The sequence below is a fragment of the Microcaecilia unicolor genome, chromosome 1 (assembly GCF_901765095.1).
Source record: "Microcaecilia unicolor chromosome 1, aMicUni1.1, whole genome shotgun sequence".
In the NCBI taxonomy this organism is placed as follows: Eukaryota; Metazoa; Chordata; class Amphibia; order Gymnophiona; family Siphonopidae; genus Microcaecilia; species Microcaecilia unicolor.
In genome coordinates, this window is record NC_044031.1 from 219,860,167 (window position 1) to 219,884,850 (window position 24,684).

Consider the following 24,684-nt stretch of genomic DNA (forward strand, 5'->3'; position numbering starts at 1 on the left):
CTGGATTCTCGGACGGCTCGCGCCTATCTCCCAGAGGCGAGAGCCGACAACTTGTTGTCCCTCGTCTCACGAGTGCGAGCGTCACAGCAGATCACAGCTCGGCAGATGTTGAGATTGCTGGGCCACATGGCCTCCACAGTTCATGTGACTCCCATGGCCCGCCTTCACATGAGATCTGCCCAATGGACCCTAGCTTCCCAGTGGTTTCAGGCTGCTGGGGATCTAGAAGACGTGATCCACCTGTCCACGAGTTTTCTCAAATCCCTATATTGGTGGACGATTTGGTCCAATTTGACTCTGGGACGTCCTTTCCAAATTCCTCAGCCACAAAAAGTGCTGACCACGGATGCGTCTCTCCTGGGATGGGGAGCTCATGTCGATGGGTTTCACACCCAAGGAAGCTGGTCCCTCCAGGAACGCGAACTGCAGATCAATCTTCTGCAGTTGCGAGCGATCTGGAACGCTCTGAAGGCTTTCAGAGATCGGCTGTCCCACCAAATTATCCAAATTCAGACAGACAACCAGGTTGCCATGTACTACGTCAACAAGCAGGGGGGCACCGGATCTCGCCCCCTGTGTCAGGAAGCCGTCAGCATGTGGCTCTGGGCTCGCCATCACGGCATGGTGCTCCAAGCCACATATTTGGCAGGCGTAAACAACAGTCTGGCCGACAGGTTGAGCAGGATTATGCAACCTCACGAGTGGTCGCTCAATTCCCGTGTAGTGCGACAGATCTTCCAGGTGTGGGGCACCCCCTTGATAGACCTCTTCGCATCTCGAGCCAACCACAAAGTCCCTCAGTTCTGTTCCAGGCTTCAGGCCCACGGCAGACTGGCATCGGATGCCTTCCTCCTGGACTGGGGGGAGGGTCTGCTGTATGCTTATCCTCCCATACCTCTGGTGGGGAAGACTTTGTTGAAACTCAAGCAAGACCGAGGCACCATGATTCTGATTGCTCCTTTTTGGCCGCGTCAGATCTGGTTCCCTCTTCTTCTGGAGTTGTCCTCCGAAGAACCGTGGAGATTGGACTGTTTTCTGACCCTCATCACGCAGGACGAAGGGGCGCTTCTGCATCCCAACCTCCGGTCCCTGGCTCTCACGGCCTGGATGTTGAGAGCGTAGACTTTGCCTCTTTGGGTCTGTCAGAGGGTGTCTCCCGCATCTTGCTTGCTTCCAGGAAAGATTCCACTAAGAGGAGTTACTTCTTTCTGTGGAGGAGGTTTGCTGTCTGGTGTGACAGCAAGGCCCTAGATCCTCGCTCTTGTCCTACACAGACCCTGCTTGAATACCTTCTGCACTTGTCTGAGTCTGGTCTCAAGACCAACTCTGTAAGGGTTCACCTTAGTGCAATCAGTGCATACCATTACCGTGTGGAAGGTAAGCCGATCTCAGGACAGCCTTTAGTTGTTCGCTTCATGAGAGGTTTGCTGTTGTCAAAGCCCCCTGTCAAGCCTCCTACAGTGTCATGGGATCTCAATGTCGTTCTCACCCAGCTGATGAAACCTCCTTTTGAGCCTCTGAATTCCTGCCATCTGAAGTACTTGACCTGGAAGGTCATTTTCTTGGTGGCAGTTACTTCAGCTCGTAGAGTCAGTGAGCTTCAGGCCCTGGTAGCCCAGGCCCCTTACACCAAATTTCATCATAACAGAGTAGTCCTCCGCACTCACCCTAAGTTTCTGCCAAAGGTTGTGTCTGAGTTCCATGTGAACCAGTCAATTGTCTTGCCAACATTCTTTCCCCGTCCTCATTCCTGCCCTGCTGAACGTCAGCTGCACACATTGGACTGCAAGAGAGCATTGGCCTTCTATCTGGAGCGGACACAGCCCAACAGACAGTCCGCCCAATTGTTTGTTTCTTTTGATCCCAACAGGAGGGGAGTGGCTGTGGGAAAACGCACCATATCCAATTGGCTAGCAGATTGCATTTCCTTCACTTACGCCCAGGCTGGGCTGGCTCTTGAGGGTCATGTCACGGCTCATAATGTTAGAGCCATGGCAGCGTCGGTAGCCCACTTGAAGTCAGCCACTATTGAAGAGATTTGCAAAGCTGCGACGTGGTCATCTGTCCACACATTCACATCTCATTACTGCCTGCAGCAGGATACCCGACGCGACAGTCGGTTCGGGCAGTCAGTGCTTCAGAATCTGTTCGGGGTTTAGAATCCAACTCCACCCCCCTAGGCCCATGTTTGTTCTGTTCCAGGCTGCACTCTCAGTTAGTTGGTAAATTTTTTAGGTCAATCTCAGTTATGTCCTCGCCGTTGCGAGGCCCAATTGACCATGGTTGTTGTTTTGAGTGAGCCTGGGGGCTAGGGATACCCCATCAGTGAGAACAAGCAGCCTGCTTGTCCTCGGAGAAAGCGAATGCTACATACCTGTAGAAGGTATTCTCAGAGGACAGCAGGCTGATTGTTCTCACAAACCCGCCCGCCTCCCCTTTGGAGTTGTGTCTTCCCTAGTTTTTGTCTTGCTACATATGAGACTGGCCGGCATGAGCCGGTTTCGGGCGGGAAGACGGCCGCGCATGCGCGGTGTGCATCGGCGCGCGAGGGCTAGCAAAGGCTTTTGCTAGTGAAGATTCCGATTGGAGGGGCTGCTGTGGACGTCACCCATCAGTGAGAACAATCAGCCTGCTGTCCTTGGAGAATACCTTCTACAGGTATGTAGCATTCGCTTTACCAATGATATCAGAACCTCTGATGCGCTGGAATGAGGCTTGGAAGTCACTGAGCTACATAGCAGGCACCCTAGCGAGGCAGAGATACTGGATATCAGACTGAGGCTCGGATAGACTCTGGAGTGAGGCTTGAATGCAAGAACATCAGAGTGAGGCTTGAATAATCTCTGAAATGAGGCTTGAGAAACAAGGAAATGGGCAACAGTGGTATCAGTGCAAGGAGGTGGCAGTCTGGAGAAGCCGCAGAGCCTGACCACCAGAAGAAAAGATGAGTCTGAATGCGGGGCACAGCTGCAGCCATGACACCTGCGTCCACCTCTTTCTTGTCAACAAGATATACCAGCTTTGAAATACTTTAACAAAATAGTTTTATGAGGCCAAATCCAGCTGCAGGTCAACACCAGCATCCAGAGGGACAGCTTTTTTTTTTTTTAATTTTTTTATTTATCATTTTACTTAATTACATTCACATTTATCACGTAAATGTAAGGAAAAACAGAAATTAATATAAGGAAAAAGAAAAAAAATTTTCTCTCAACAATATATATAATTGTCCACAATTGGGGGATCCAAGATCAGGAAAACAATCTAATCTTACAAATTCATATTTTCTGAGGGAGGAAGGTTAATCGGTAATTGCAGCCGGTACAGTGGTAACTAAAGGAAGTTGCTGCAGAGGGTTCTTCATCTGTTCTTTTAACTCCACAAACTCTTGTAATTTATTGGGTTCAACAGATAAGTAATAAGGAAATAAAACACTTACAAGGGAATCACTCTAGGAAGGTCCCACCTAGGGCAATGATTCTTGGCTTAAAAGCCAAGAGTTCACACCTCCTAGTCTGCGATTCCCTTGATATATCATGAAATATATTTATCTTTGAACCCAAAAAACTATCAGCCGTGTATCGGAAATACAATTTCAAAACATTGTTCCTATCTAAATCAAAGGCAAAAGTCACTAGTAATATAACTCTCTATATAGGGTATTTTAGGAAGATTTATCATTCTCAAGTTATTTTTCCTTAATTGGTTCTCCAGAAGTTCCACTTTTTTACAAGAAACATGACTGTCCTTCATTACCAGATTAACTGATTTTCGTAGAGAAACCATTTCTGTAATCAAAGTCTCTATTTTTATATCTTGGACTTCCACTTTGTTAGATAAGTATTGATATAATCACATATTTATTCCTGAAAAATTTTTGACATCTGAAGAAGAGAATTATTCACACTCTGCAGCACTTCCCATAGTGCGTCCATTATGACATTTTTTGGCTTCACCAAGTTCAATTTCTCCACAGAAACCGCTCCAACTATCTTCGGGGGGAAGAGCTCACTCTACAATCCCCCAGTTGGTTTATTATCCAGAGTCAATGCTGCACAGGACCCCCTCGGATCATGTGAGAATCCTAACCCACTTCGGGCATTTCCACTGTTGACCTCCATAGCGAAGCGTTACTGTTTCCGGGTCTTGGAGAGGTCATGCCAACAGGGGGACTCAAAGTCACTCCCTCTCCACTGAGATTCGGCGATAAAGCCTTGCTGTTCCCCGAAGCAGGAACCGATATCCCCGACGTTATGACCACGAATCTCTCCAAAGTAGACTGAGAAGTGGTGGGAACCCCAGCCGTGTTCGAGGAGGACAGCACCACGGCTTTGCCTTTTTTCTTCCCCATTCTCTGGGGAGCGTGCCTACTTCTTCAGGTATTCTGGTGTAAAACGGGAACTCAACTAACGTACGTCCTCCCTCGACACCATCTTGGATCCTCCAGTTTGGGACACTCTTTGTCTGGTTTCTCCTCAGAGGCTTGTCTGAAATGGGTAACCCTTCAGCATAGCCCTCTTAGTCATTGAAACACGGAAGCCCCTCCACCACTTACAAGGTGGTGTCCCTTCGGAGGGGCAGAGGGACAGCTTTTACTTAGTGTTTACACACACAGGGGTTGATGCTGAAAGCCTTGTGGTAGAGCCAGCTCAGCACATGGTTGTACTGTGAAATAAATGACCAAAAAATACTGTCATGCTGTAATTAATGATCATGCAGATTACTGTTGAAATTTTGACTATAATCCGCAGCTCATTGCAAAATGTCCCTCTTCCTGATGGTGTCTGAGTGGTGATTGGCCCAGGTACTGACAGGAAGGGGGATATTAAAAAAACGTCTCTGGCTGTCTAAATCAGCCCTCATCTCTTCCCCCACCCCCAACCAAACTTGACCTGACCCTCGTCCCACTAGATATTAAAATAAACTCCCTGGTGTCTATTGGCACCCTCCCACTCCCCAATATGTCCCACTATCCCACCGACTCAAAAATAAAACTTCCTGGTATCTAGCAGCACCCCCTTCCCCTCTGACCCTCCCTTACTGTTATCTAGTTGCGCCCCTTTCTACCCCACAAGTGGATCCTCTTCCCCAACTTAAATCAATTCCCTGGTGTCTAGTGGCACCTCTACCCTCTAGATCCCCCAGATCTTAGTATCTTGATGAGCCAGGAGCAGTGCCCACTTACTCATGCCTCTGCCCCGCTGTCTTATTTTCTTATTCAAAATTTTTATTACTGTACATAAACATACAAGAAAAACTCAAAACAAATAAAAAGAGAAAATTCTAAGGAAAAATAACATTTCCAGAAACAAAATCAAGTTAAAGACCATATTATGGAGCACCACCATATGTGAAAATGGAAGTCCTTGACTCTGCCCAGTGTATCTTGGGATACTCTGAGCGAGGTTGTCTGCCATGTAAAGGAAATTTCCCTTATTTGGTAGGATCCTACTGACTACCATCAACATGTCCCAACCCCACCCATCAACCACAAGTGGTCTTGCCCTTGCCAGTACCCATCTAATAGCAGACCCACTCCCCTCCCGGCAGACTCCTTCACCCACTCATGTGTAGGCCCCACCAGGGCCTACCTTATGCCTCCAGGTGGTCCAGTGGAGTAGGCCGAGCAGAAGCAAACCCCACTCACTCCTGCCCCTAGCATTTCCATCTATAAAATGACTGCCATAAGCTCTGTTGGTAGTCTTGTGGTACTATTATAGGGGGAAGTGGATATTCGGGAATAATTTATTTTGTGACAGTGTTTAAAAAAGTGCTAGCTGCCCCTGGCTGAATAATGACCAAGTACAGTATATACAATAAAATGTCAGTTTGGTCAATATTATCAAAACTAAGTGTGAAGTTGTAATTATTAAGAAAAGAACATTATCTAAAATCTAATAGTTTTATCACTTCTGAAGGCCACTCATCAGAAACACATTATTTTTATGTTTTTGATCAAATATGATTTTGTATTACAATTTAAGATGTACCATGAGGAATAAGATTATATATTCATCTATTCCAGCATCCTGTGTCTGACAGTGAAGAAACATAAAGGCACTACTGCTTACTGTGCTGCAATCTGTTTTTCTAATTGGGGATCTAGGGATTTGATCCTACACTCTTCTGGCTCCCACCCAGGAACTCTAGTGCTAAACTAAAAGAGTGTATGATGGAATTAAATGTGTGTGTGTGTGTGTGTGTGTATTGTTTATACACTAGTTCTATCATATTGCAAATCGATCCACAGATATTCTGGCAACAAATATACGACAACGAATGGACAACACGCACTGATTCCATACTTCATCTCAACCACTGGGATGGCAGATGCAACAGCGTCATTTTGATATTTTTGTTTTTAAGGGTGCTATTTTGTTTAGTACGCTGTTGCATCTGCCATCCCAGTGGTTGAGATGAAGTATGGAATCAGTGTGTGTTGTCCATTCGTTGTCGTATATTTGTTGCCAGAATATCTGTGGATCGATTTGCCCTCTTGTAGTGTAAGTAGTACGTTCTGGTGTACAGTTTGAGCCCGTCTTCCGCCAGTTTAGAGTTAGGTTCAGTTTGTAATGGTCAGTCCAAGGTATTGCTGTCCATTTGATGTCTGTTATTAATAGATTATTGTCTGTAGGTAGTTTAAGTGATAGGAGGTCCAATGTATGTCCTTTGATGTGGGTAGTTTGCATGTGGGCCCATTTAAAATCCCAGGACTGTAGGAAGTCTTTACATTCAAGTGCGTTTGTGGAGTTGGGGTCTTCTAGGTGAAGGTTAATGTCACCTAGTAGCAGTATGTTGTTGTTATTTACACAGTTGTTTGATATGAAGTCCATGAAGGTGGGCTGACTTTCCTTCCAGTTGCCGGGTGGTCTGTAGAATAATACGCAATTCAGGTGATCGGTTAGGGAGTTGTTATGGATTCTAAATGAGTCAATTTCTAGTTGGGGTGTTATGGAGGTGGCTGTGGTTTCGGTGGTGAATTTTTCTCGGTATATTAGTGCTATGCCTCCACCTCTCTTTTCTGATCTGGTTCGGTGGGTGATTTTGTAACCTGGCGGGCACAGTTCAAGGATTATGGGGTCGTTTTGGTTGTGAATCCATGTTTCATTGATAAAGATGAGATCGAGGTTTTCTGAGGTGATCCAATCTGATATTGTTGTTGTTTTGTTGATTATGGATCTAGCATTGATGTAGCCTACCTGGATGTTTTGGTATGGGGCTTCTAGGTTTGGTGTTATGTGTATTTTTGTTAGTTGTCTTTCCTTGGGTGATGTGTGTTTGTTGTGGTCTTTCCTCTCATTTTGTTGGTGATGTCCATGTTTAGATAGTTTTCCTTTAGTGTGATGAGAGTCAGTTTGGTGGAGTGCGGAATGTTTGATCAGTCTTTGGTGATTTTGTAGGGTGGGTATGAAGTAATGTTCTATGAGTGGAATGGATAGCGCTAGGTAGATCAGTGAAAGGGAGTAGATTACCAGAAGTATTTTGATTGTGTTCATTTTGGTGTCAATTTAGGATATATAGGTTACTCACAGTCAAATGCTCGGGAATGAAGTCCTGGACACCTATAAGTCAGGCTTACAGTGAGAGTGGGAGCTCAGCAGTTCTGATGGGAATACAGGCTCAGAGTGAGAGTTCAGCAGTTCTGATAGAAGTAGAGCCTCAGAAGCAAGCTGCCTATTGTGGGAGGCAGTGGCGTAGCAAGGGGGGGAGGGGTGGTCCACCCCGGGTGTCAGCTCGGGGGGGGGGTGCTCCCTGCCAGACCCCCCCCCCCCCGGGTGCAGCACGATGACACCCCCTCCCCGACCCAGTGCCTACCCTCCTCAGCTCCCTCCAACCAGCTGAGCACCCTACCTTTAAAGAAATTTCGGAAGCCGTGGAGAGGCGAAGCGCAGCGCCTCGCGTCTGCAAGTAAAAGAAGCGAGGATCATCATCGGGCCTTCCCTCACGCTGTCTGTCCCGCCCCTGCGGAAATAGGAAGTTGCGTCAGCGGAGGGCGAGACAGACAGCATGAGGGAAGGCCCAATGACGAGCCTTGCTTCTTTTACTTGCAGGCGCGAGGCGCTGCGCCTTGCCTCTCCACGGCTTCTGAAATTTCTTTAAAGGTAGGGTTTCAGGTGGTTGGAGGGAGCTGAGGAGGGTAGGCACTGGGTTGGGGGGGAGGTGTTGATGCGCTGAGGGGGGTGTCATCGTGCTGCACCTGGGGGGGGTGCAACGGCGAACCGCCCTGGGTGGCAACCCTCCTTGCTACGCCACTGGTGGGAGGTGCTTTCTGGTATCACCAACCGTCTGCCTGGTTTGAAATTATGTTGTGAATGATGATGGCTGAGGAAAGCCTTCCCCAAGAGCAGGCTACAATAAAGGTTGGAACTCAGCAGCTCTAATAAGAGTGTAGACTTCTGTAAAAGTAGGCGCTTAACAGTTCTAAAGTAAGTGCAGGCTTACAGTGAAAGTGGGAGCTCAGCAGTTCTGATGGGAATACAGGCTCACAGTTAAATACCTGTCCTAATAAGTGTTTCTTAAACCTGTCCTGAGAGACCATTAGCTAAATGGATTTTCAGGATATCCACAATGAATATGCATGGAAGAGTTTTGCATGCTTATTGCCTATATTATGTGCAAGTTTCTCTTATACATATTTATTAGGGATATCCTGAAAAACCGAGTGGCTTGTTGTCCCTCAGGACAGGTTTGAAAACCTGTCTTGGATGACTCATAGTTGTTATTGTTTCAAAAGGTGCTTTTATCAAGTACTGAGTTAAAGGGTGTAAAGCCACAAACAAGGCTTCTTTTGCATCTTTTTCTTCTTAATTACTTTTTGAATATTAATAGAATTCTTCTTTCACATTGATCTTGTAGAGTATGTTTTATAGATCAGTTACACCACAGGAGTGGAAGAAGCCACTAACCCAGTGGAAACTGGAGCAAGACAAAAAAAAACTTCTTCAGATTTTAACAAGATAAAAGTTTTATTCCACAATCAGATACACAGATTCTGATCGGTTTGACCCAACACAGACCATGTTTCGGCAATCCTGCCTTTATCAGGAGTCCTTAATAAAATACAAGAACAAAACAATCAGTCTACATTTATATAGGATTAAGGACAAAATTATATATATATATATATATATATATATATATATATATATATATATATATATATATATATATATATATATATACATTCTCAACATAATAGCATGTGAAAACCTACCTGGTCAAATAAGCAAAAAAACTCTTAAGTTCTGTGGAAATATTGCAACTTCAACACTACAAATAAAAATAATAAAAATTAAAAGACACATACATATTATTTTCCACTCCAATAAAACATAATTCAATAAAAAAATGACATTATGAATCATGCTAAAAAACAAACAAGCAAAAAATGACTCATACTGTTTGATACATTTTGAATAGTATGTTTTATGCGGCAGAATTTGAAATGCATAGTAACATATTAGATGTCGGCAAATAAAGACCTGTACGGTCCATCCAGTCTGCCCAACAAGATAAACTTATTACATATGCTATGTATACCTGTTCTTGATTTATCCTTGCCATTTTTAGGACATAGACCATAGAAGTCTGCCCGGCACTGGGCTTGTTGTAAAATTTCTGAAGTTGTTGTCAAACCCCTGAAAAGCTCTATTCCAGCCCCTCCAAATCTAATTCAGCATCAATCAGGGCACAGACTGTACAAGTCGGGCTTTCCTTCCTAATCTCCCCTTATCTTTGGATCCGATCTTTCTAAACAGGATTCCTTTGTATTTGTCCCACATGTTTTTGAATTCTGTTACCTTTTTCATCTCCACCACCTCCCACAGCAGGGCATGCCAGGCATCTACCACCCTATCAGTGAAAAAATACTTCCTGACATTGTTCCTGTGTCTGTGCCTTTTCAACTTCAGTTTATGCCCTCTAGTTCTACCTCTTTCCCATCACTGGAAAAGGTTTGTTTACGAATTAATACCTTTCAAATATTTGAATGTCTTTATCTCCTTTCCTCTAGGGTATACATATTTAGGTCAGCAAGTCTCTCCACATACGTCTTGCTACGTAACCCCCCCCCCCCCCTACCAGTTTCATCGCTTTTCTATGAAATATGTACAAAGGTGTGAAGACTTTTGCAAGACAATGCACATCTTCTTGAAGCTGTGGTCTCCAAAATTGCACACATTACTTTAAATGAAGTCTTATAAGAGGCTTAGCCATAGACACTATCCCTCCGGTATTCAAAAGTATTTAACTGGCTAGAATCAGCACCTGGCCTGTTAAATGCATCATAACTGGCTATTCACAAATTTTTAGTGGGACATGGCTGGCCATGACCCGCTGAAAATTTGTGGATAGCCAATTATATCGCTTAGTGCAAATTTGGCAGCCATATTTGAATACTAGGCCTGTCTTTGACTGATTCAAACTTAACCGACAAGTGCTGAATATCGGCTTGGCCGGTTAAGTTTGAATTGGCCAAAAATGAACTGGATATTTAATGCGAGTCTCCAGAAACATCCCGGCATTGAATATCCAGGCTCAGTGCTAAGCACAGGAGTTAGCTAGGCCCTATGTCCTCCCTTTTTCTGCTGACCACTGAAGTATCATCCTTCCTTGCTTTTGCCATCACTTTACTTAGTATTTGAGAATCCTAAGATTATTAAAAATGATCACTTGTTTTGAGCATTGTACTCAGAACTCACAGCTTTCTCGATGCCAGTTCCATCAAGGGGAGTGGGATTGTAATTTACCTCATCTTGTGTTTTTATAGTACTTTTCAAGACCTAATATGAGGCATAGACAGTATTGCTAATTATACCTAAACTAAATGAAGAGGTGATTAAATGATAATATTCTTCCCTAATTGTGTTTTATAAGAGGTGTTCAAAACTAGATTTTCTTTAAATATCTAATCAGAAGTTTCCTTCCAGGTATGCACAACAGCATTTAATAAGATCTATTAACCACCTTTTAGTGTTAGTTTTATGCATGCAGTATCATGATCATTTCTTTTTGTAATGAATTCATAATGGTATTTTCCCTTTGAACAAAGGGGGCTTGAGAATCTATTTTGTATCTTTCAGTCTGTCATTGAAGTAATAAATTATCCCTTGAACTGTATGATAGTAGGACGTTAATAGTGCAGTAATTGTGTTTGCCTCTGATTGTGTAAGACTACACTCACTCTGTTTTCATCTTGTTCTTTCATAGCAAGCCATTGACAGTGAGATAGGAACTGAAGCTGTCCCGTCCATCACAGTGAAGGTATTGTACCTAAATCAAACTGCAATGCTTTGACTAAACAGTGGAATTTTAACATTACTCAGGCTATCCAATTTCCTGTAGTTTGAAAATGTCTTCATATGATGGCAAGTATTTTTCATAGATACTGACAAAAATACATTCACTTATGTTGGCTTTTTCTATGTATTTGACATAGACTTAGTATTCCAGAGTTGTACATTAAAAAATAATATTCTTTTCTGTACTGGAAAAATAGTCCTGCAACTGTCATTTTAATTATAGTGATTTAAAGCATGACTTTAAAGAAACTCAGTAAAAATAGCCCCTTTCTTGACTATCTAATGACTTATAGGTGATTTCCATTAAGTTTATGGATTAAAAAGGCACAGCAGCAATGCAAATCATTAGACACAACCTTCTAACCACTCTGTAATGTTGATTTATGGAAAGATCCCCCCTCCCCCACCCAATGATATTGAGCCTGTTGCGATCGGCATTTATTTTTACATGCCGGGCACCGCAGGCAAAACACATTCAGGAATTCAGAGGCAGTATTCAGATAGTGGCCACCCCTGAATATCTGGGTAGAACAGTGAGTTGGCTTTCACTTTCTGGATAGCAGCGACATTGAGTTTGCATATGGCACTTAGGGCAGCTTTTTTTTGCCTTAATTTCTGGATCATCATGTTTCAGCCGGTGTGCCGCGGCTGTGCCCCAAGTGTGCTGCGAGGAGTCCAGGAATCCCCTTCAGATATCCAGGCAAATCTCACGATGCCTATGATCTCTTCCCTCCCACCCCTCGAGTCTATCTCCTTTGTGCTGCGATCTTCAAACTTTGTGGTTGTTGGCAGGAATTAGAACAGGCCTTCATCTGGCCAGCTCTGGGGTTCTTCCTTCTGACAAGACTTCCGTTTGCCGCATGGGAGGGACAAGGCTGAGGGAAAGCCTCGGGATGGCCAGAAGAAGGCATGTTCTAAAAACTGTTGGCAACGCAAAGTTTGAAAGAATCAGAGCACGAGAGGAGAGAGAGGCCCGAGGAGTGGGTGGAGAAAGGTAGGGGAGGAGATTAGACCCGAGGGAGAGAGGAGACAGGCTGCAGATTTGTGGGAGAGAAGGGAGGAGGGGAGACCAGCTGTATGAGTGGGAAGGAAGAGAAAAGGGGAGACAGGCTGCACATGTTTGGGAGAGAAGGGAAAAGGGGAGACAGGCTGCACATATGTGGGGGGGAAGGGGAAAGGGGAGACAGGCTGCACATATGTGGGAGGGAAGGGGAAAGGGGAGACAGGCAGGCTGCACATATGTGGGAGGGAAGGGAAAAGGGGAGACAGGCTGCATATGTGTGAGAGGGAAGGGAAGAGGGGAGACAGGCTGCACACGTGAGGGAGGAAAGGGAAGAGGGGAGACAGGCTGCAGACGTGTGGGAGGAAAGGGAAGAGGGGAAACAGGCTGCATGTATGGGAGGGAAGGGAAAAGGGGAGACAGGCTGCACATGTGTAGGAGGGAAGGGAAAGGGAGAGACTGTACATGTGTAGGAGGGAAGGGAGAAGGGGAGACAGGTTGCACATGAAGGGAAGAGAGACGGGAAGCAAGATAGATTTAAGAAGGAGGCAGAGAAATTGAAGGAAGTTAAGAACCAAACACACATAGGGCAGGAGGTTAGAAAAGAAATTGCAAATGGAAAGGAGGCCCTGGAAACAGAGTTAAGAGCACAGACAGAGGAAAGCAGAGCCAAAAATTGGGAACAAGATGATTGGAATAATAAAATCACCAGACTACAAAGGTAGGAAAAATGATTTTATTTTCAGTTTAGCGATTATATTTGTGTTGAGAATTTACATCTGCCAGCTTTATGTGCACTGTACAGGAGGACATATTCTATTTCTCTAGTGTTGCATGATATGCAGAGCTTGGTATCTCTGCTTTCAGTTTTTGTTTGCATGTTTTTTGTGGTTCCTTTTTTTGTATCAGATGAAAGTCATTCTCTGCATTTGCAACTACTACTACTACTACTACTTAACATTTCTAGAGCGCAACTAGGGTTACGCAGCGCTGTACAGTTTAACAAAGAAGGACAGTCCCTGCTCAATGGAGCTTACAATCTAAAGGACGAAATGTCAAGTTGGGGCAGTCTAGATTTCCTGAATAGAGGTATGGTGGTTAGGTGCTGAAGGCGACATTGAAGAGGTGGGCTTTGAGCAAGGATTTGAAGATGGGCAGGGAGGGGGCCTGGCAAATGGGCTCAGGGAGTTTATTCCAAGCATGGGGTGAGGCGAGGCAGAAAGGGCGGAGCCTGGAGTTGGCGGTGGTGGAGAAGGGTACTGAAAGGAAGGATTTGTCTTGAGAGCGGAGGTTACGGGTAGGAACGTAGGGGGAGATGAGGGTAGAGAGGTAGGGAGGGGCTGCAGATCGAGTGCATTTGTAGGTTAGTAGGAGAAGCTTGAACTGTATGCGGTACCTAAGCTGAAAGATTCTGCTGGCATCTGGTGTCTGTGCCCATCTTGTTCTAGTTTCCCAGTAGCAGGTATGAATTAACTACTTCTGAAGGTTACGGGTATGGGTGTGGATGGAATGGATTTTAGCGGGGACAGGTGGGTGTGGGCTAGATTCCAATGGTGTGCTTGACAATTTTTGCAGTTTGTAAGTGTGCCGTGAGTTGAAAAAGGTTGAAAATCACTGCTCTGGATAGTAATCCAGATGGCACTTAGGGCAGCATTTTTTGCCTTACTACTATCTGGATAGTTATCCAGATAGCAGTGCTGAAAATCGATGCTGTCCCAGCACCATCCTTGGACTGCCCTGGCTCTATCCGGATAGTACTGAGGCGGTCTGTAAAGCTATTCAGATAGTGTAGCTGAATATTTATTTATTTATGACATTTATACCCCACATTTTCCCACACAAATTTAAGTTTAATGTGGCTAACAAGCTACAAGAAGACAGTACAAAATATGAAATAAAAACCATAATCCCACACATATCAACAAAGGAAAGAATCGTAAATACATATGCAATAGTGGTGGTGGTGGTGTGGGGTGAGAGAAAAAACTAGGCATCAGTATCAGTTAACAGAAATTTTAACAGAAATATCTCTGTCTTAGTTGTCTTTATCCAGGTAACAGATAATGCTATGTAGATAAATGCTTACAAATTTTGCATCCAATTGTGCTCACTTTTTTTCACCAGAAAAACACAATTTAAATCCAAAACAAAGGAGATGATTTCTACAGATAATAAAATAGAGGCTTAGATGTTTTGGCTTGTGAAAGAATAATCATAAATCCAAATAGATTTTTTTTCCTATGCATACTATACAAAGATAATTAAAGGAGTTTACTGTTGTCTATTATTTTAGAACAGTAGCTATGTTAATAAGTAAGTCGCTATAGTATTTTAAAATATTGCACTGAAATGAAGGTGATATTTATAGTAGCATATTGTTATATTGATAATGCAGATGTAGATAATCATTTTCAAAGCACATAAACTTTGCAATTCTATAAGGAATCGCCTAATGTTAGGTGGCAAAACACTTGTAAATGGAGGTATTCTATCCACTTTCAAGCTTAAGTGGGTACCTACATGTGTAAAGGATCTCTTATAGAATACCGACTAGCAGAAAAATATGTGCCATGCTTTTATGGTGTGTACTTAGCCAGTAGACATGTGCATTGGTGGAGTGTATGCATGTAAATTACAGAACACTATAATTGACATGCTTTACTACTACTACTATTTAGCATTTCTATAGCGCTATAAGGCGTACGCAGCGCTGCACAAACATAGAAGAAAGACAGTCCCTGCGCAAAGAGCTTACAATCTAAAAGACAAAAAATGAAGTAATCAAATCAATTAATGTGTATAGGAAGGAGGAGAGGAGGGTAGGTGGAGGCGAGTGGTTACAAGTGGTTACGAGTCAAAAGGTGGGCTTTCAGTCTAGATTTAAAGGTGGCCAAGGATGGGGCAAGACGTAGGGGCTCAGGAAGTTTATTCCAGGTGTAGGGTGCAGCGAGACAGAAGGCGCGAAGTCTTGAGTTGGCAGTAGTGGAGAAGGGAACAGATAAGAAGGATTTATCCATGGAGCGGAGTGCATGGGAAGGGGTGTAGGGAAGGAAGAGTGTGGAGAGATACTGGGGAGCAGCAGAGTGAGTACATTTATAGGTTAGTAGAAGAAGTTTGAATAGGATGCGAAAACGGATAGGGAGCCAGTGAAGCGACTTGAGGAGAGGGGTAGTATGAGTAAAGCGACCCTGGCGGAAGAGGAGACGGGCAGCAGAGTTTTGAACTGATTGGAGAGGGGAGAGGTGACTAAGTGGGAGGCCAGCAAGAAGCAGATTGCAGTAGTCTAAACGAGAGGTGACAAAGGTGTGGATGAGGGTTTTGGTAGAGTGCTCAGAAAGAAAGGGGCGGATTTTACGGATGTTGTAAAGAAAGAAACGACAGGTCTTGGCGATCTGCTGGATATGCTTTCATACATATATCTAGGCACCAGCTTTTACATCAGCTATAGGGCTGGTGTAACTGGTTGTGCCTGGATATATTCACATTCTTTGCATTTTGTGCTAGTTCTCTGTACAGGAAATTAGTCATCTACTTTTCTTTTTAGAATAGGCTTGCTCCTCCAAAGGGTCACCACCTTGTAGTGATGGAGGGGCTTGTGTGTTTCAGTGACTCAGAGGGCTATGCTGTAGGGCCACCCATATCAGACAGGCCTCTGAGAAGAAACCAGATGAAGAGTGTCCCAAATCTGCAGGAGACAAGATGGTGTTTGAGGCAGAAGTTCCTTGAGTCAGCTCATGTGCTGGCGTCTGTTTTAAGCCATTTTCTCTCTGTTTGTGCTGGTTACAATGGGGAAGCTTAGATATGTACCTACCCGTGGGTGCAAAGTTCTGTTCTTGAGCTGATTCAGATCTTCTTTGAGGTTGCTGGCATCGTGACCCATGGATCCACTACAGTGCCTTTGAAGGGCCCGACATGTAATGAATCGAGCCTTAGTGCAGAGTGGGTGTCTATGAGCCCAGAAGATAGACTGGTTCCGCCCTCGGTGGATTACAGAAACCAGCAGTAGTTGACTGTGACGCCATATGGGACGCCATAAAGATGCTGGATTTATCCCTATAGCAAACTGTGAAGATATCTTTGGAGAAGTCTGAGGTTATCCAGAATAAGGTGGAAATACAGGGTTTTTATATCTACTCTGTTAGTGACCTTTTGCCTTGGAACTGGACAGAAATTTGGTGATATATGTATGAACAATTTCTGGGTTCTAAAGTTCATATATTTTCCTGATTCTTCTTTGGTGATCCCAAGGTGCCGTAAGAACTTATTTTGGGATTTTGCTCAAGGGTCTTGGCGATATGTCATTTAAAAATTTAATGCCGATGATTTATTCAATTGTTGGAATTTTTGGTGGCTTTGGAGGGTGATCCGACTGCGATGGTAGTTCCCTTTGGTTAGCATGTAATCTGGCTGTCACTATATAGAATTCATCTGCCTTGTTAGGGTTTTATTTCCTTTTCTATATTTATATTTCCTGCTTGACTCCAGCAATATTGTGGTCTAATGGATGATTTTATTTATTAGGATTTATTTACTGCCTTTTTGAAGGAATTCACTCAAGGCAGTGTACAGTAAGAATAGATCAAACATGAGCAGTAGGCAATTAGAGCAGTTAAAAATATTTGAACAACAATACAAAGTATCATGGTATACTACTTGCAATGACAACACAATATGTACAAGAACATTACAATTGGTAGTGAAGGGCAAGGCAAAGTTGCAACATATAGATGAGCAAGAAAGTAGGAAGAATCAGAAAGCAAGGTGATTGATCCGAAGAAAGCTGCACGTGAGGTCAGAGAGATGGTCAAACACCATCTCAGCCAGGGTAGGAGTGGACAAACATGTCCCGCTGCAGTATGTGCAGCCCGAGTCAATCCTTGTGTGTGTGTGTGAGACTAACAAGTTAGTTACTTCTGTTAAAAGCTTGGTTGAAGAGCCAAGCTTTCACCTGCTTCCTGAAGTAGAGGTAGTCTTGTGTTAAGCGGAGACTTTCAGGCAATGCATTCCAGAGTGTGGGGGCTACTCCAGAGAAGGCCTGCTTACGGGTATCACATCGTGTAATGTCTTTTGATGTTTATTTCCTCTGTTAAGTGGGTTTTCTGTATCTGTCTTTTTTTCTGATTTCTTTTTCAAGTGTATGCTTGAATGTTATGTTGAAATTTTAAAATAAAACTTAAAAAAAAAAAGTCCTGGAATAGGTGCCCCGTTGTAGAACTACCCTTTATGGGTGGAATTCTATATATGGCAACTAAAGTTGCATGCTCAGATTTTCGCAGTGTGGCCAAATTGTGCACACAACTTAATTGATTAACAAGCCAATAAACGCTTATAATTGGCCACTAACAAGCAATTATTGGTACTAATTGGCACTAATTAGAATTTATGCACACAACTTTCTAAGCATTTTCTGTAAAGTGGTGCATGTAAATTCAAATGTATGGTTCTCAAAAGGTGGCATGGGCAGGTCATGGACATTCCTAAAAATTATGCGCACTGTTATAGAATATGCCTGGTCCACGTCTAAGTTAGGCATGTGTGTTTACACCAGGTTTTAGTTGGTGTAAATGGTCATGCCTATATTTTAGTCCTTGGGACGGCACTACACATATTCTGTAAACTGCGCCTAACGTTTTTTCCCACGCCATTTTTTTCATCCCCATATACAGTATTCCCCCCTATGTGTTTTAAATTTTAAAAATAGTGTTATTCTATTCTAAGAGATTATTTTTTCCTTGTCACAGATAATCATTCGGAGCAGATTGACTGTGCAGAAAACCAAAGTATCTGTATGTGTACAGCCCCCTTTAGCTGTTACTCGGGACCAGTTCATCTTTGATTCAATAGGTAATTTTATCTTTTATAATTGAAAAGCTACCATGAGGCACTTCAATCTGCTGCATATCCCAAAGTTGTAACTGATAGTGATGCAAATGACTTGAATCATCTTCCAGGTGCCTCAGCTTGTTTTCATTTTACTTTATTAAAATGTCTTTAAAGAAAATATCACATGCATATTAAAATTATGCCTTTTGTTGACTTTGCAGTTTCTTTCTTATTCTTTGGGCTTTATTGGATCTTGTCACCATGCGCTTTTATTCACAACTGCCCTATTTATATACCTTCCTACTTTCCAACGTGCCTAGCTTTGTCAGTACATCAACAGTCTTTCCGCCAGGGCCATGCATAGTTCTTTCAGGATCACTGCAATTATGGTCAAGTAGGGCAAACACATGCTTGTGTTTTATCACTTATACTAGTTATAGAACCAGGGGCGTAGCCAGACACCCAATTTTGGAAGAGGCTGGACCCAAGGTGGGTGGGCAGAAGAACTCCCACCCCACATGCAATTCAGTCTCCCCGCCGATATGCCATACAGTCTCTGTACCCTCCCCTCCCACATACCTTTACTGACTGATACACACTGCTCGTGCTGGCCCTACAGCCTTCCCTCTGATGTGACTGCCTGTGTCCGCATAGGCGGGGGTACGCCAGATGGAAGGTCGTGGAGCTGCCGGTGAAGATCTGCTACTTAAAAGCTACATGGGAGAGAGAGTTGTTGGGAGTTTTTGACAGGCAAAGCTTGTGGATCCCCACTAGCCATGTCATTGGTGCTGCTACTGGGTGGGCCTGGGTCCCCTGGGCCCATCTGTGGTTATGTCACAGCATAAAACTGATGTAAATGCTCAGGCCTGGATTGTTACAGCCTAGATATATAGATTATATATAGATAGATTGTAGTGTGTGTGTCTGTTTTTTTTAATCTAGGTGGTTAAGAGTGAGTCCCACCCAGGATCCACCCATGTGAACACCCACTTGCAAAGTACATGCCATCAAATATTGGTGCCTACTTATAGGATACCATATACCTGCTACTACTACTATTAAACATTTCTGTAGCGCTACTAGACTTACGCAGCGCTGTACAAATTAACATACCTGGAAAATGTTTATTTTCTCATGTATGTGCCCTTATTCACACGTAAATGACTGTAATACTGGCATTTACACATGTTCTTGCCACCTAAATCTAGATAGCTCTTTATAGAATTACCTCCTAGATGCAACCATTGAGCAATGATCAAGATACTTTTATCCAGTTATATTTTCCATTCAGCAGCTCTTTGAAAATTGACCCCAGTATCCCCCAGTCTTACCAAAATATCAGTTTCATGAGAGGGGTATACAGTGTAAGCATTCTTGCCTATACAGAGAGTGTACATTTTATCAAGTCATTTCATTTATTAAATTTATAACCCTCTGTATCATTACACTGCTTAGTGGTTTACAATTTTGCATACATAATAATATATAAGCATAGAACAAAGCAATGCAAATATAAACAGATAAAAGCCATTGTAAATAAATGAACTTTCAGCTTTTTACAGAATTTCAAAAAAATATTTTTCTACCCGCAGCTCTACTGGCAAGATGTTTAATAATTGGGGACCCTGTACTGAAAAAATTCTATCACAAATATGCAGTTTATGAACTTCTTCCACTTTTGGAATAAATAACAAATCCTGCTGGGACAATTGGATTAATTATGATGGATGATATGCAGTTATCAATTTATTCATTTCAAATGAAGATTATGCATGCACAATTTTAATCACCATACAACAAGCACTTAAACATCATACGGCATTTAACTGGAAGCCAGCAGAGGGCCCTCAACATATGCGTATAAAAGGCGCATAAAATACCAACTGGCTTCCATATATATATCGATCCTCATCAGGAATGCACATAATTTGCTGGTAGACGTAGCTAGGGGTGTGGTCTGGGTGGAACGCTGGCAGAGCTTGCAAGTACACACATGGATTATAATATACTTTAATGAACATGCATACCTATGAACTTTGTGTGTGGATATTTATACCTGCTCTCAAACATTTGTAAATGTCCACACTTACATAAATCATGCTTCATTATCTGCATTAGGGAGGTCTCAAAAAGCAAGTTCTTTTCTTTAATGTTGAAGGTACTGCTACAGATAAGTGCAGTATATATAACACTGGTTTATAGAAGAATTTGTAAATAAAACTTACTGAGAGAATTATTATAATTGAAGAAATCAGACTTACAACAATATAGGGGTTAAAAGAAGTTTCATTCAACTCTTGATGGTCTTATATTTGAGAAATGTGGAGGGACATTTTCGATATGATGTCCAAATCCGATTTTGGATGTTTTGCAAAAAAAAAAAAGGGCCAAAAATGCAGAGCCAAACATGGTCATTTAGAACCAGAAAAACATCTTTTTTTTTGGTTTGAAAATCACCCTATTGTAGATGTTGTTGTGCTCAGTGCATCTTTCTTTAAGGGCCATTTTCAAACAAAAAAAGGTCCAAGGGAAAAACGCACAAAAACAAGCCACTGAAATGTCTGGGAGCCAGCAGTCTTACTACACTGGCCACATAGACATCCCAGCAGAGCAGTGGGGCAGCCTAGGGGGCACCTCTGTGAATTTCACATAAAAGGTCCCAGGTACACATTACATCATAACCCCTTATATTGTATGGTGAGCCTTCCAGGATTAGCAAGAAATGTACTGTACTCAAATGTATACCATTACAATAGCCCTTATGCCTGCAGGAGTCATCTAAATGTTGGTTCTGTAGGTGTTTTGTGGTTTTTGAGGCACTTGTACTTTCCACCACAAGTGTACCAATTAAAGTGGGATATGGGCCTGGGTCCCCTTTTCTACAGTCTACTGCACTGACTAGCTATTCCAGGGACCTGCTTGTTGCTCTAGGAGGAATGGCCATTATATCTGCAGCTCTAATAGAGCCTGGTATGTACTGTAACTTTCACCTCTTGGAGGGGTGGGAGAGGGGTCAGTGACCACTGGGGGATTATGGGAGGATCATGCCTTTATCTAGTCAGTTTGGGCATCTTTTTCACAATTAGTCATTATTGGAACAGGTGTAGCCAAAATCGTCCCATTTTTTTGTCCTGGATGTTTTTACAGTGTTCCATTATTGCAGAAAAATGTCCAAATCGTAAGCCCCTAAATTAGGCGCAGGTCCCCTTTATTCTGTAATAATGTGCATAAATTGTGGAACACCCCCCCCCATCTGACCATGACCCTCCCATGGCTGTGCCCCCTATTTGAACCCGTGCCTAAATTTAGGCATGCAAATTTCAATTAAAGCCAATTAGCACCAATAATTGTTCAGATTCCAATTATTGGTGCTAATTGGTTTGCTATTCAATTAAATTGTACACACAAATTGAACATGTGCCCAAATTTGCTTGAGAAATCTAAAGCGCCATTTATAGAATTCAGGGGAATGAGTACACCTAAATATTAAGTTCATTAAAATTTTATTTTATAATAGCTAATCTGGTTTGTTTGTTATTGTTTTTAGAGCCTGGGGTACCCAAAGCCATGATTTTGTCTGTATTTTTGAAGGGGAACTGCTCCCCAGCAGAACTGGAGGGAAGTGTTGTGGTTTCCTATAGTACACCAACAGGTAAGATGATCCAAGAGATTTTTATTCCATTTTATTCATCTTTTGGTTATTATTCAGAAAGTTAATTAAATTTGTATTTATAAACTGCTCAATATTCTGTACAGGACACAATGGCTAGCATGACATGCTGGAAAATGTTTAGGTCTAAGCTTTTTTGGGGCATTTTTCAAAGTGGCTGCATTGGTACAGAGTGCACTAATTTTCAAAGATAACATTCTTACGTTTTTCTTTCAAACTTGCTGCAGGTACAATGCATACATGGTAACTTGCACCTTAGTTCTGTAAAAGTAGTTTTTCACAGAAAATAGTGTACATAGAGATGACAGTGCAATCTTTGCATGTTATTTTCTTTGTCAGCCCAAATACATTCCTGGGAGCACCTCTTTGAAATGCGTTGTAGAATAGCATACATATTTTTAGCCTTATTGAAGAAGGGCAATTTTCCAAGAGTCAGTTTGTATGTAAATCATTATTCCTTATCTCATCAGACCAATCATGATGCTTTGGTTTGCACTGTCCTACCTGCAGGTGGAGACTTAAAATTTCTGAGCTGTGATGTCATCACTTAAGACTCCTGTGCAACCCCCTAGCCAGTCAAGTCAGTATTTCTCAGTCTCCAGCAGGTGGTAGGCTCCTGGAGGACTTTATCTCCTATTTATTTGGTCAGTCTCATAGATATATAATAAGAAGCTGCAGCTGAGCGGAGTTTTCTAGAAAAAAAAAAAGATTTTATGGCTGTAGATAAATGTGTTTTTCCTCTGAATTCTTCTGTTCAGATATTTCTCCGAGGACAAGCAGGATGAAAATATTCTCTCTCCGGTGATATTATCTCATGGAGCCAGTACGGGAACGCTCCCCAGCAGCTATTCTAGAAGATTTTGCAAACAAGTCACTGTGCATGCATATCTTCCCACCTGTCACTGTCACATGGGACCAGATCAGTCTTCTTTTATTTCACAGAGCAGTGAGGACATGCTTTTCATTTGTCCACCTCAGCTCACATTGTTTCTGTCAGCAGCTGCGTTTACCTGTGTGATGAATTTCTGGCTTGTGTGTATAAGTCCTTTTTTCCTCCTCTTCCTTTTAATTTTCCTTAGGTTTTTCAGCAGTCCTTAAGTTTTTTTTCTGCAGTCCCAGTTTTTCCAGGCGAAAAAAGTTCTGGGAGGTATTTCATCTATTTTGTAGGTCCCAAGAAAGAGGTCTTCTTTCTTCCAACCCTGGACCTCAAGCTGATAAATCGGGCATTGTGTGCTCTGCCTTTTTGGATGGAAACTCTCCAGTCCATCATTGTGGCAGTGCAGAAGGGGGAGTTCCTTACATCTTTGGATCTGTCAGAGGTGTACCTTCACATTACGATCCTTCTGGATCACAAGAAGTTCCTTTATTTTGCGGTCCTGGGGGACTACTACCAGTTCAGGGCCCTTCCTTTCGGCCACGGACTTTTTCCGAAGGTGGTGGTGGTGGTGGTGGCCTTGGCCTTCCTCAGGTGGCTGGGCATCTTGGTTCATTTGTATCTGGCTGATTTGGGCGATGTCAGTAGAGGATAGCTGGACAGCCACTTCGCGAGTGGTTCATCTGCTCAGCATCTCAGATGGGTAGTGAATCTGAACAATAGTTCTCTTGCTCCCAGTCAGTCCTTTCAGTACTTGGGGGTGTGCATCAACACTTGGGATGAGAAGATGTTTCTTCTGGAGCTGCGTATTCGGAAGCTCCAGTCTCAGATTTGATGCTTCTTCGACTCTCGCTGTTCCTCCGCCTGGGAGATTCTTCATGTGTTAGAGCCATGGCAGCGTCGGTAGCCCACTTGAAGTCAGCCTCTATTGAAGAAATTTGCAAAGCTGCGATGTGGTCATCTGTCCACACATTCACATCTCATTACTGCCGCAGCAGGATACCCGACGCGACAGTCGGTTCGGGCAGTCAGTTCTTCAGAACCTGTTTGGGCTTTAGGATCCAACTCCACCCTCCGAGGGCCCTGTTTGTTTTGTTCCAGGCTGCACTCTCAGTTAGTTGGTAAATTTTTTTAGGTCAATCTCAGTTATGTCCTCGCCGTTGCGAGGCCCAATTGACCATGGTTGTTGTTTTGAGTGAGCCTGGGGGCTAGGGATACCCCATCAGTGAGAACAAGCAGCCTGCTTGTCCTCAGAGAAAACGAATGCTACATACCTGTAGAAGGTATTCTCCGAGGACAGCAGGCTGATTGTTCTCACAAACCCGCCCGCCTCCCCTTTGGAGTTGTGTCTTCCCTTGCTTTGTTTTGCTACTTATGGGACTGACGAACACGAGCCGGTTCGGGCGGGAAGACGGCCGCGCATGAGCGCGCGAGGACTAGCAAAGGCCTTTGCTAGTAAGTGTTCCGATTGGAGGGGCCTGCCGTGGACGTCACGCATCAGTGAGAACAATCAGCCTGCTGTCCTCGGAGAATACCTTCTACAGGTATGTAGCATTCGCTATGTGCGCAAATGTTTATTCAATAGTAACTGTAAATCACAGTATTTAACTTCACAGATGTCCGGTCTCTCTTAATGTCCATTCAGTGGCCTGACATGTTTCGACACCTCGATGCCTACATCAGGGGATAGTTAGACAATATATTGATTTGGATGTGAAGTACACAACCCACCTTAAGGAGTACAGAAAACCACACTTACCTTAATCTGTAATGAGCTTCCAGAACATACAATAGTTGTTGTTTTCAGACTATATAGCAGCATACAAAACTGGAAATCATAACAATGATTATAACTGATTTTATTTTGGCTTTATAAACTGCACTTTTGTTCTCATGTTTTCTTTTTGAACATATTCTGCCTTCACAGAAGCCACTCCCACAACAATGGGCACAGAGCAGAACTAGGACATTTCCTGATAGAACACAACATTCAAAAATACATTTCAGGAAACCTGTT

General features: G+C 43.1%; 1 protein-coding gene across 1 annotated transcript in view; it reads left to right on the plus strand.

The window, feature by feature from the left end:
* BBS9 (Bardet-Biedl syndrome 9) overlaps positions 1-24,684 on the plus strand; it is a 554,781-nt gene that overhangs the window by 255,057 nt on the left and 275,040 nt on the right. Inside the window, exons 12-14 of the mRNA XM_030204492.1 lie at positions 11,209-11,262; positions 18,042-18,144; positions 21,671-21,775. Of these exons, the coding sequence (XP_030060352.1) occupies positions 11,209-11,262; positions 18,042-18,144; positions 21,671-21,775 (262 nt within the window). The remainder of the gene's footprint in view (positions 1-11,208; positions 11,263-18,041; positions 18,145-21,670; positions 21,776-24,684) is intronic.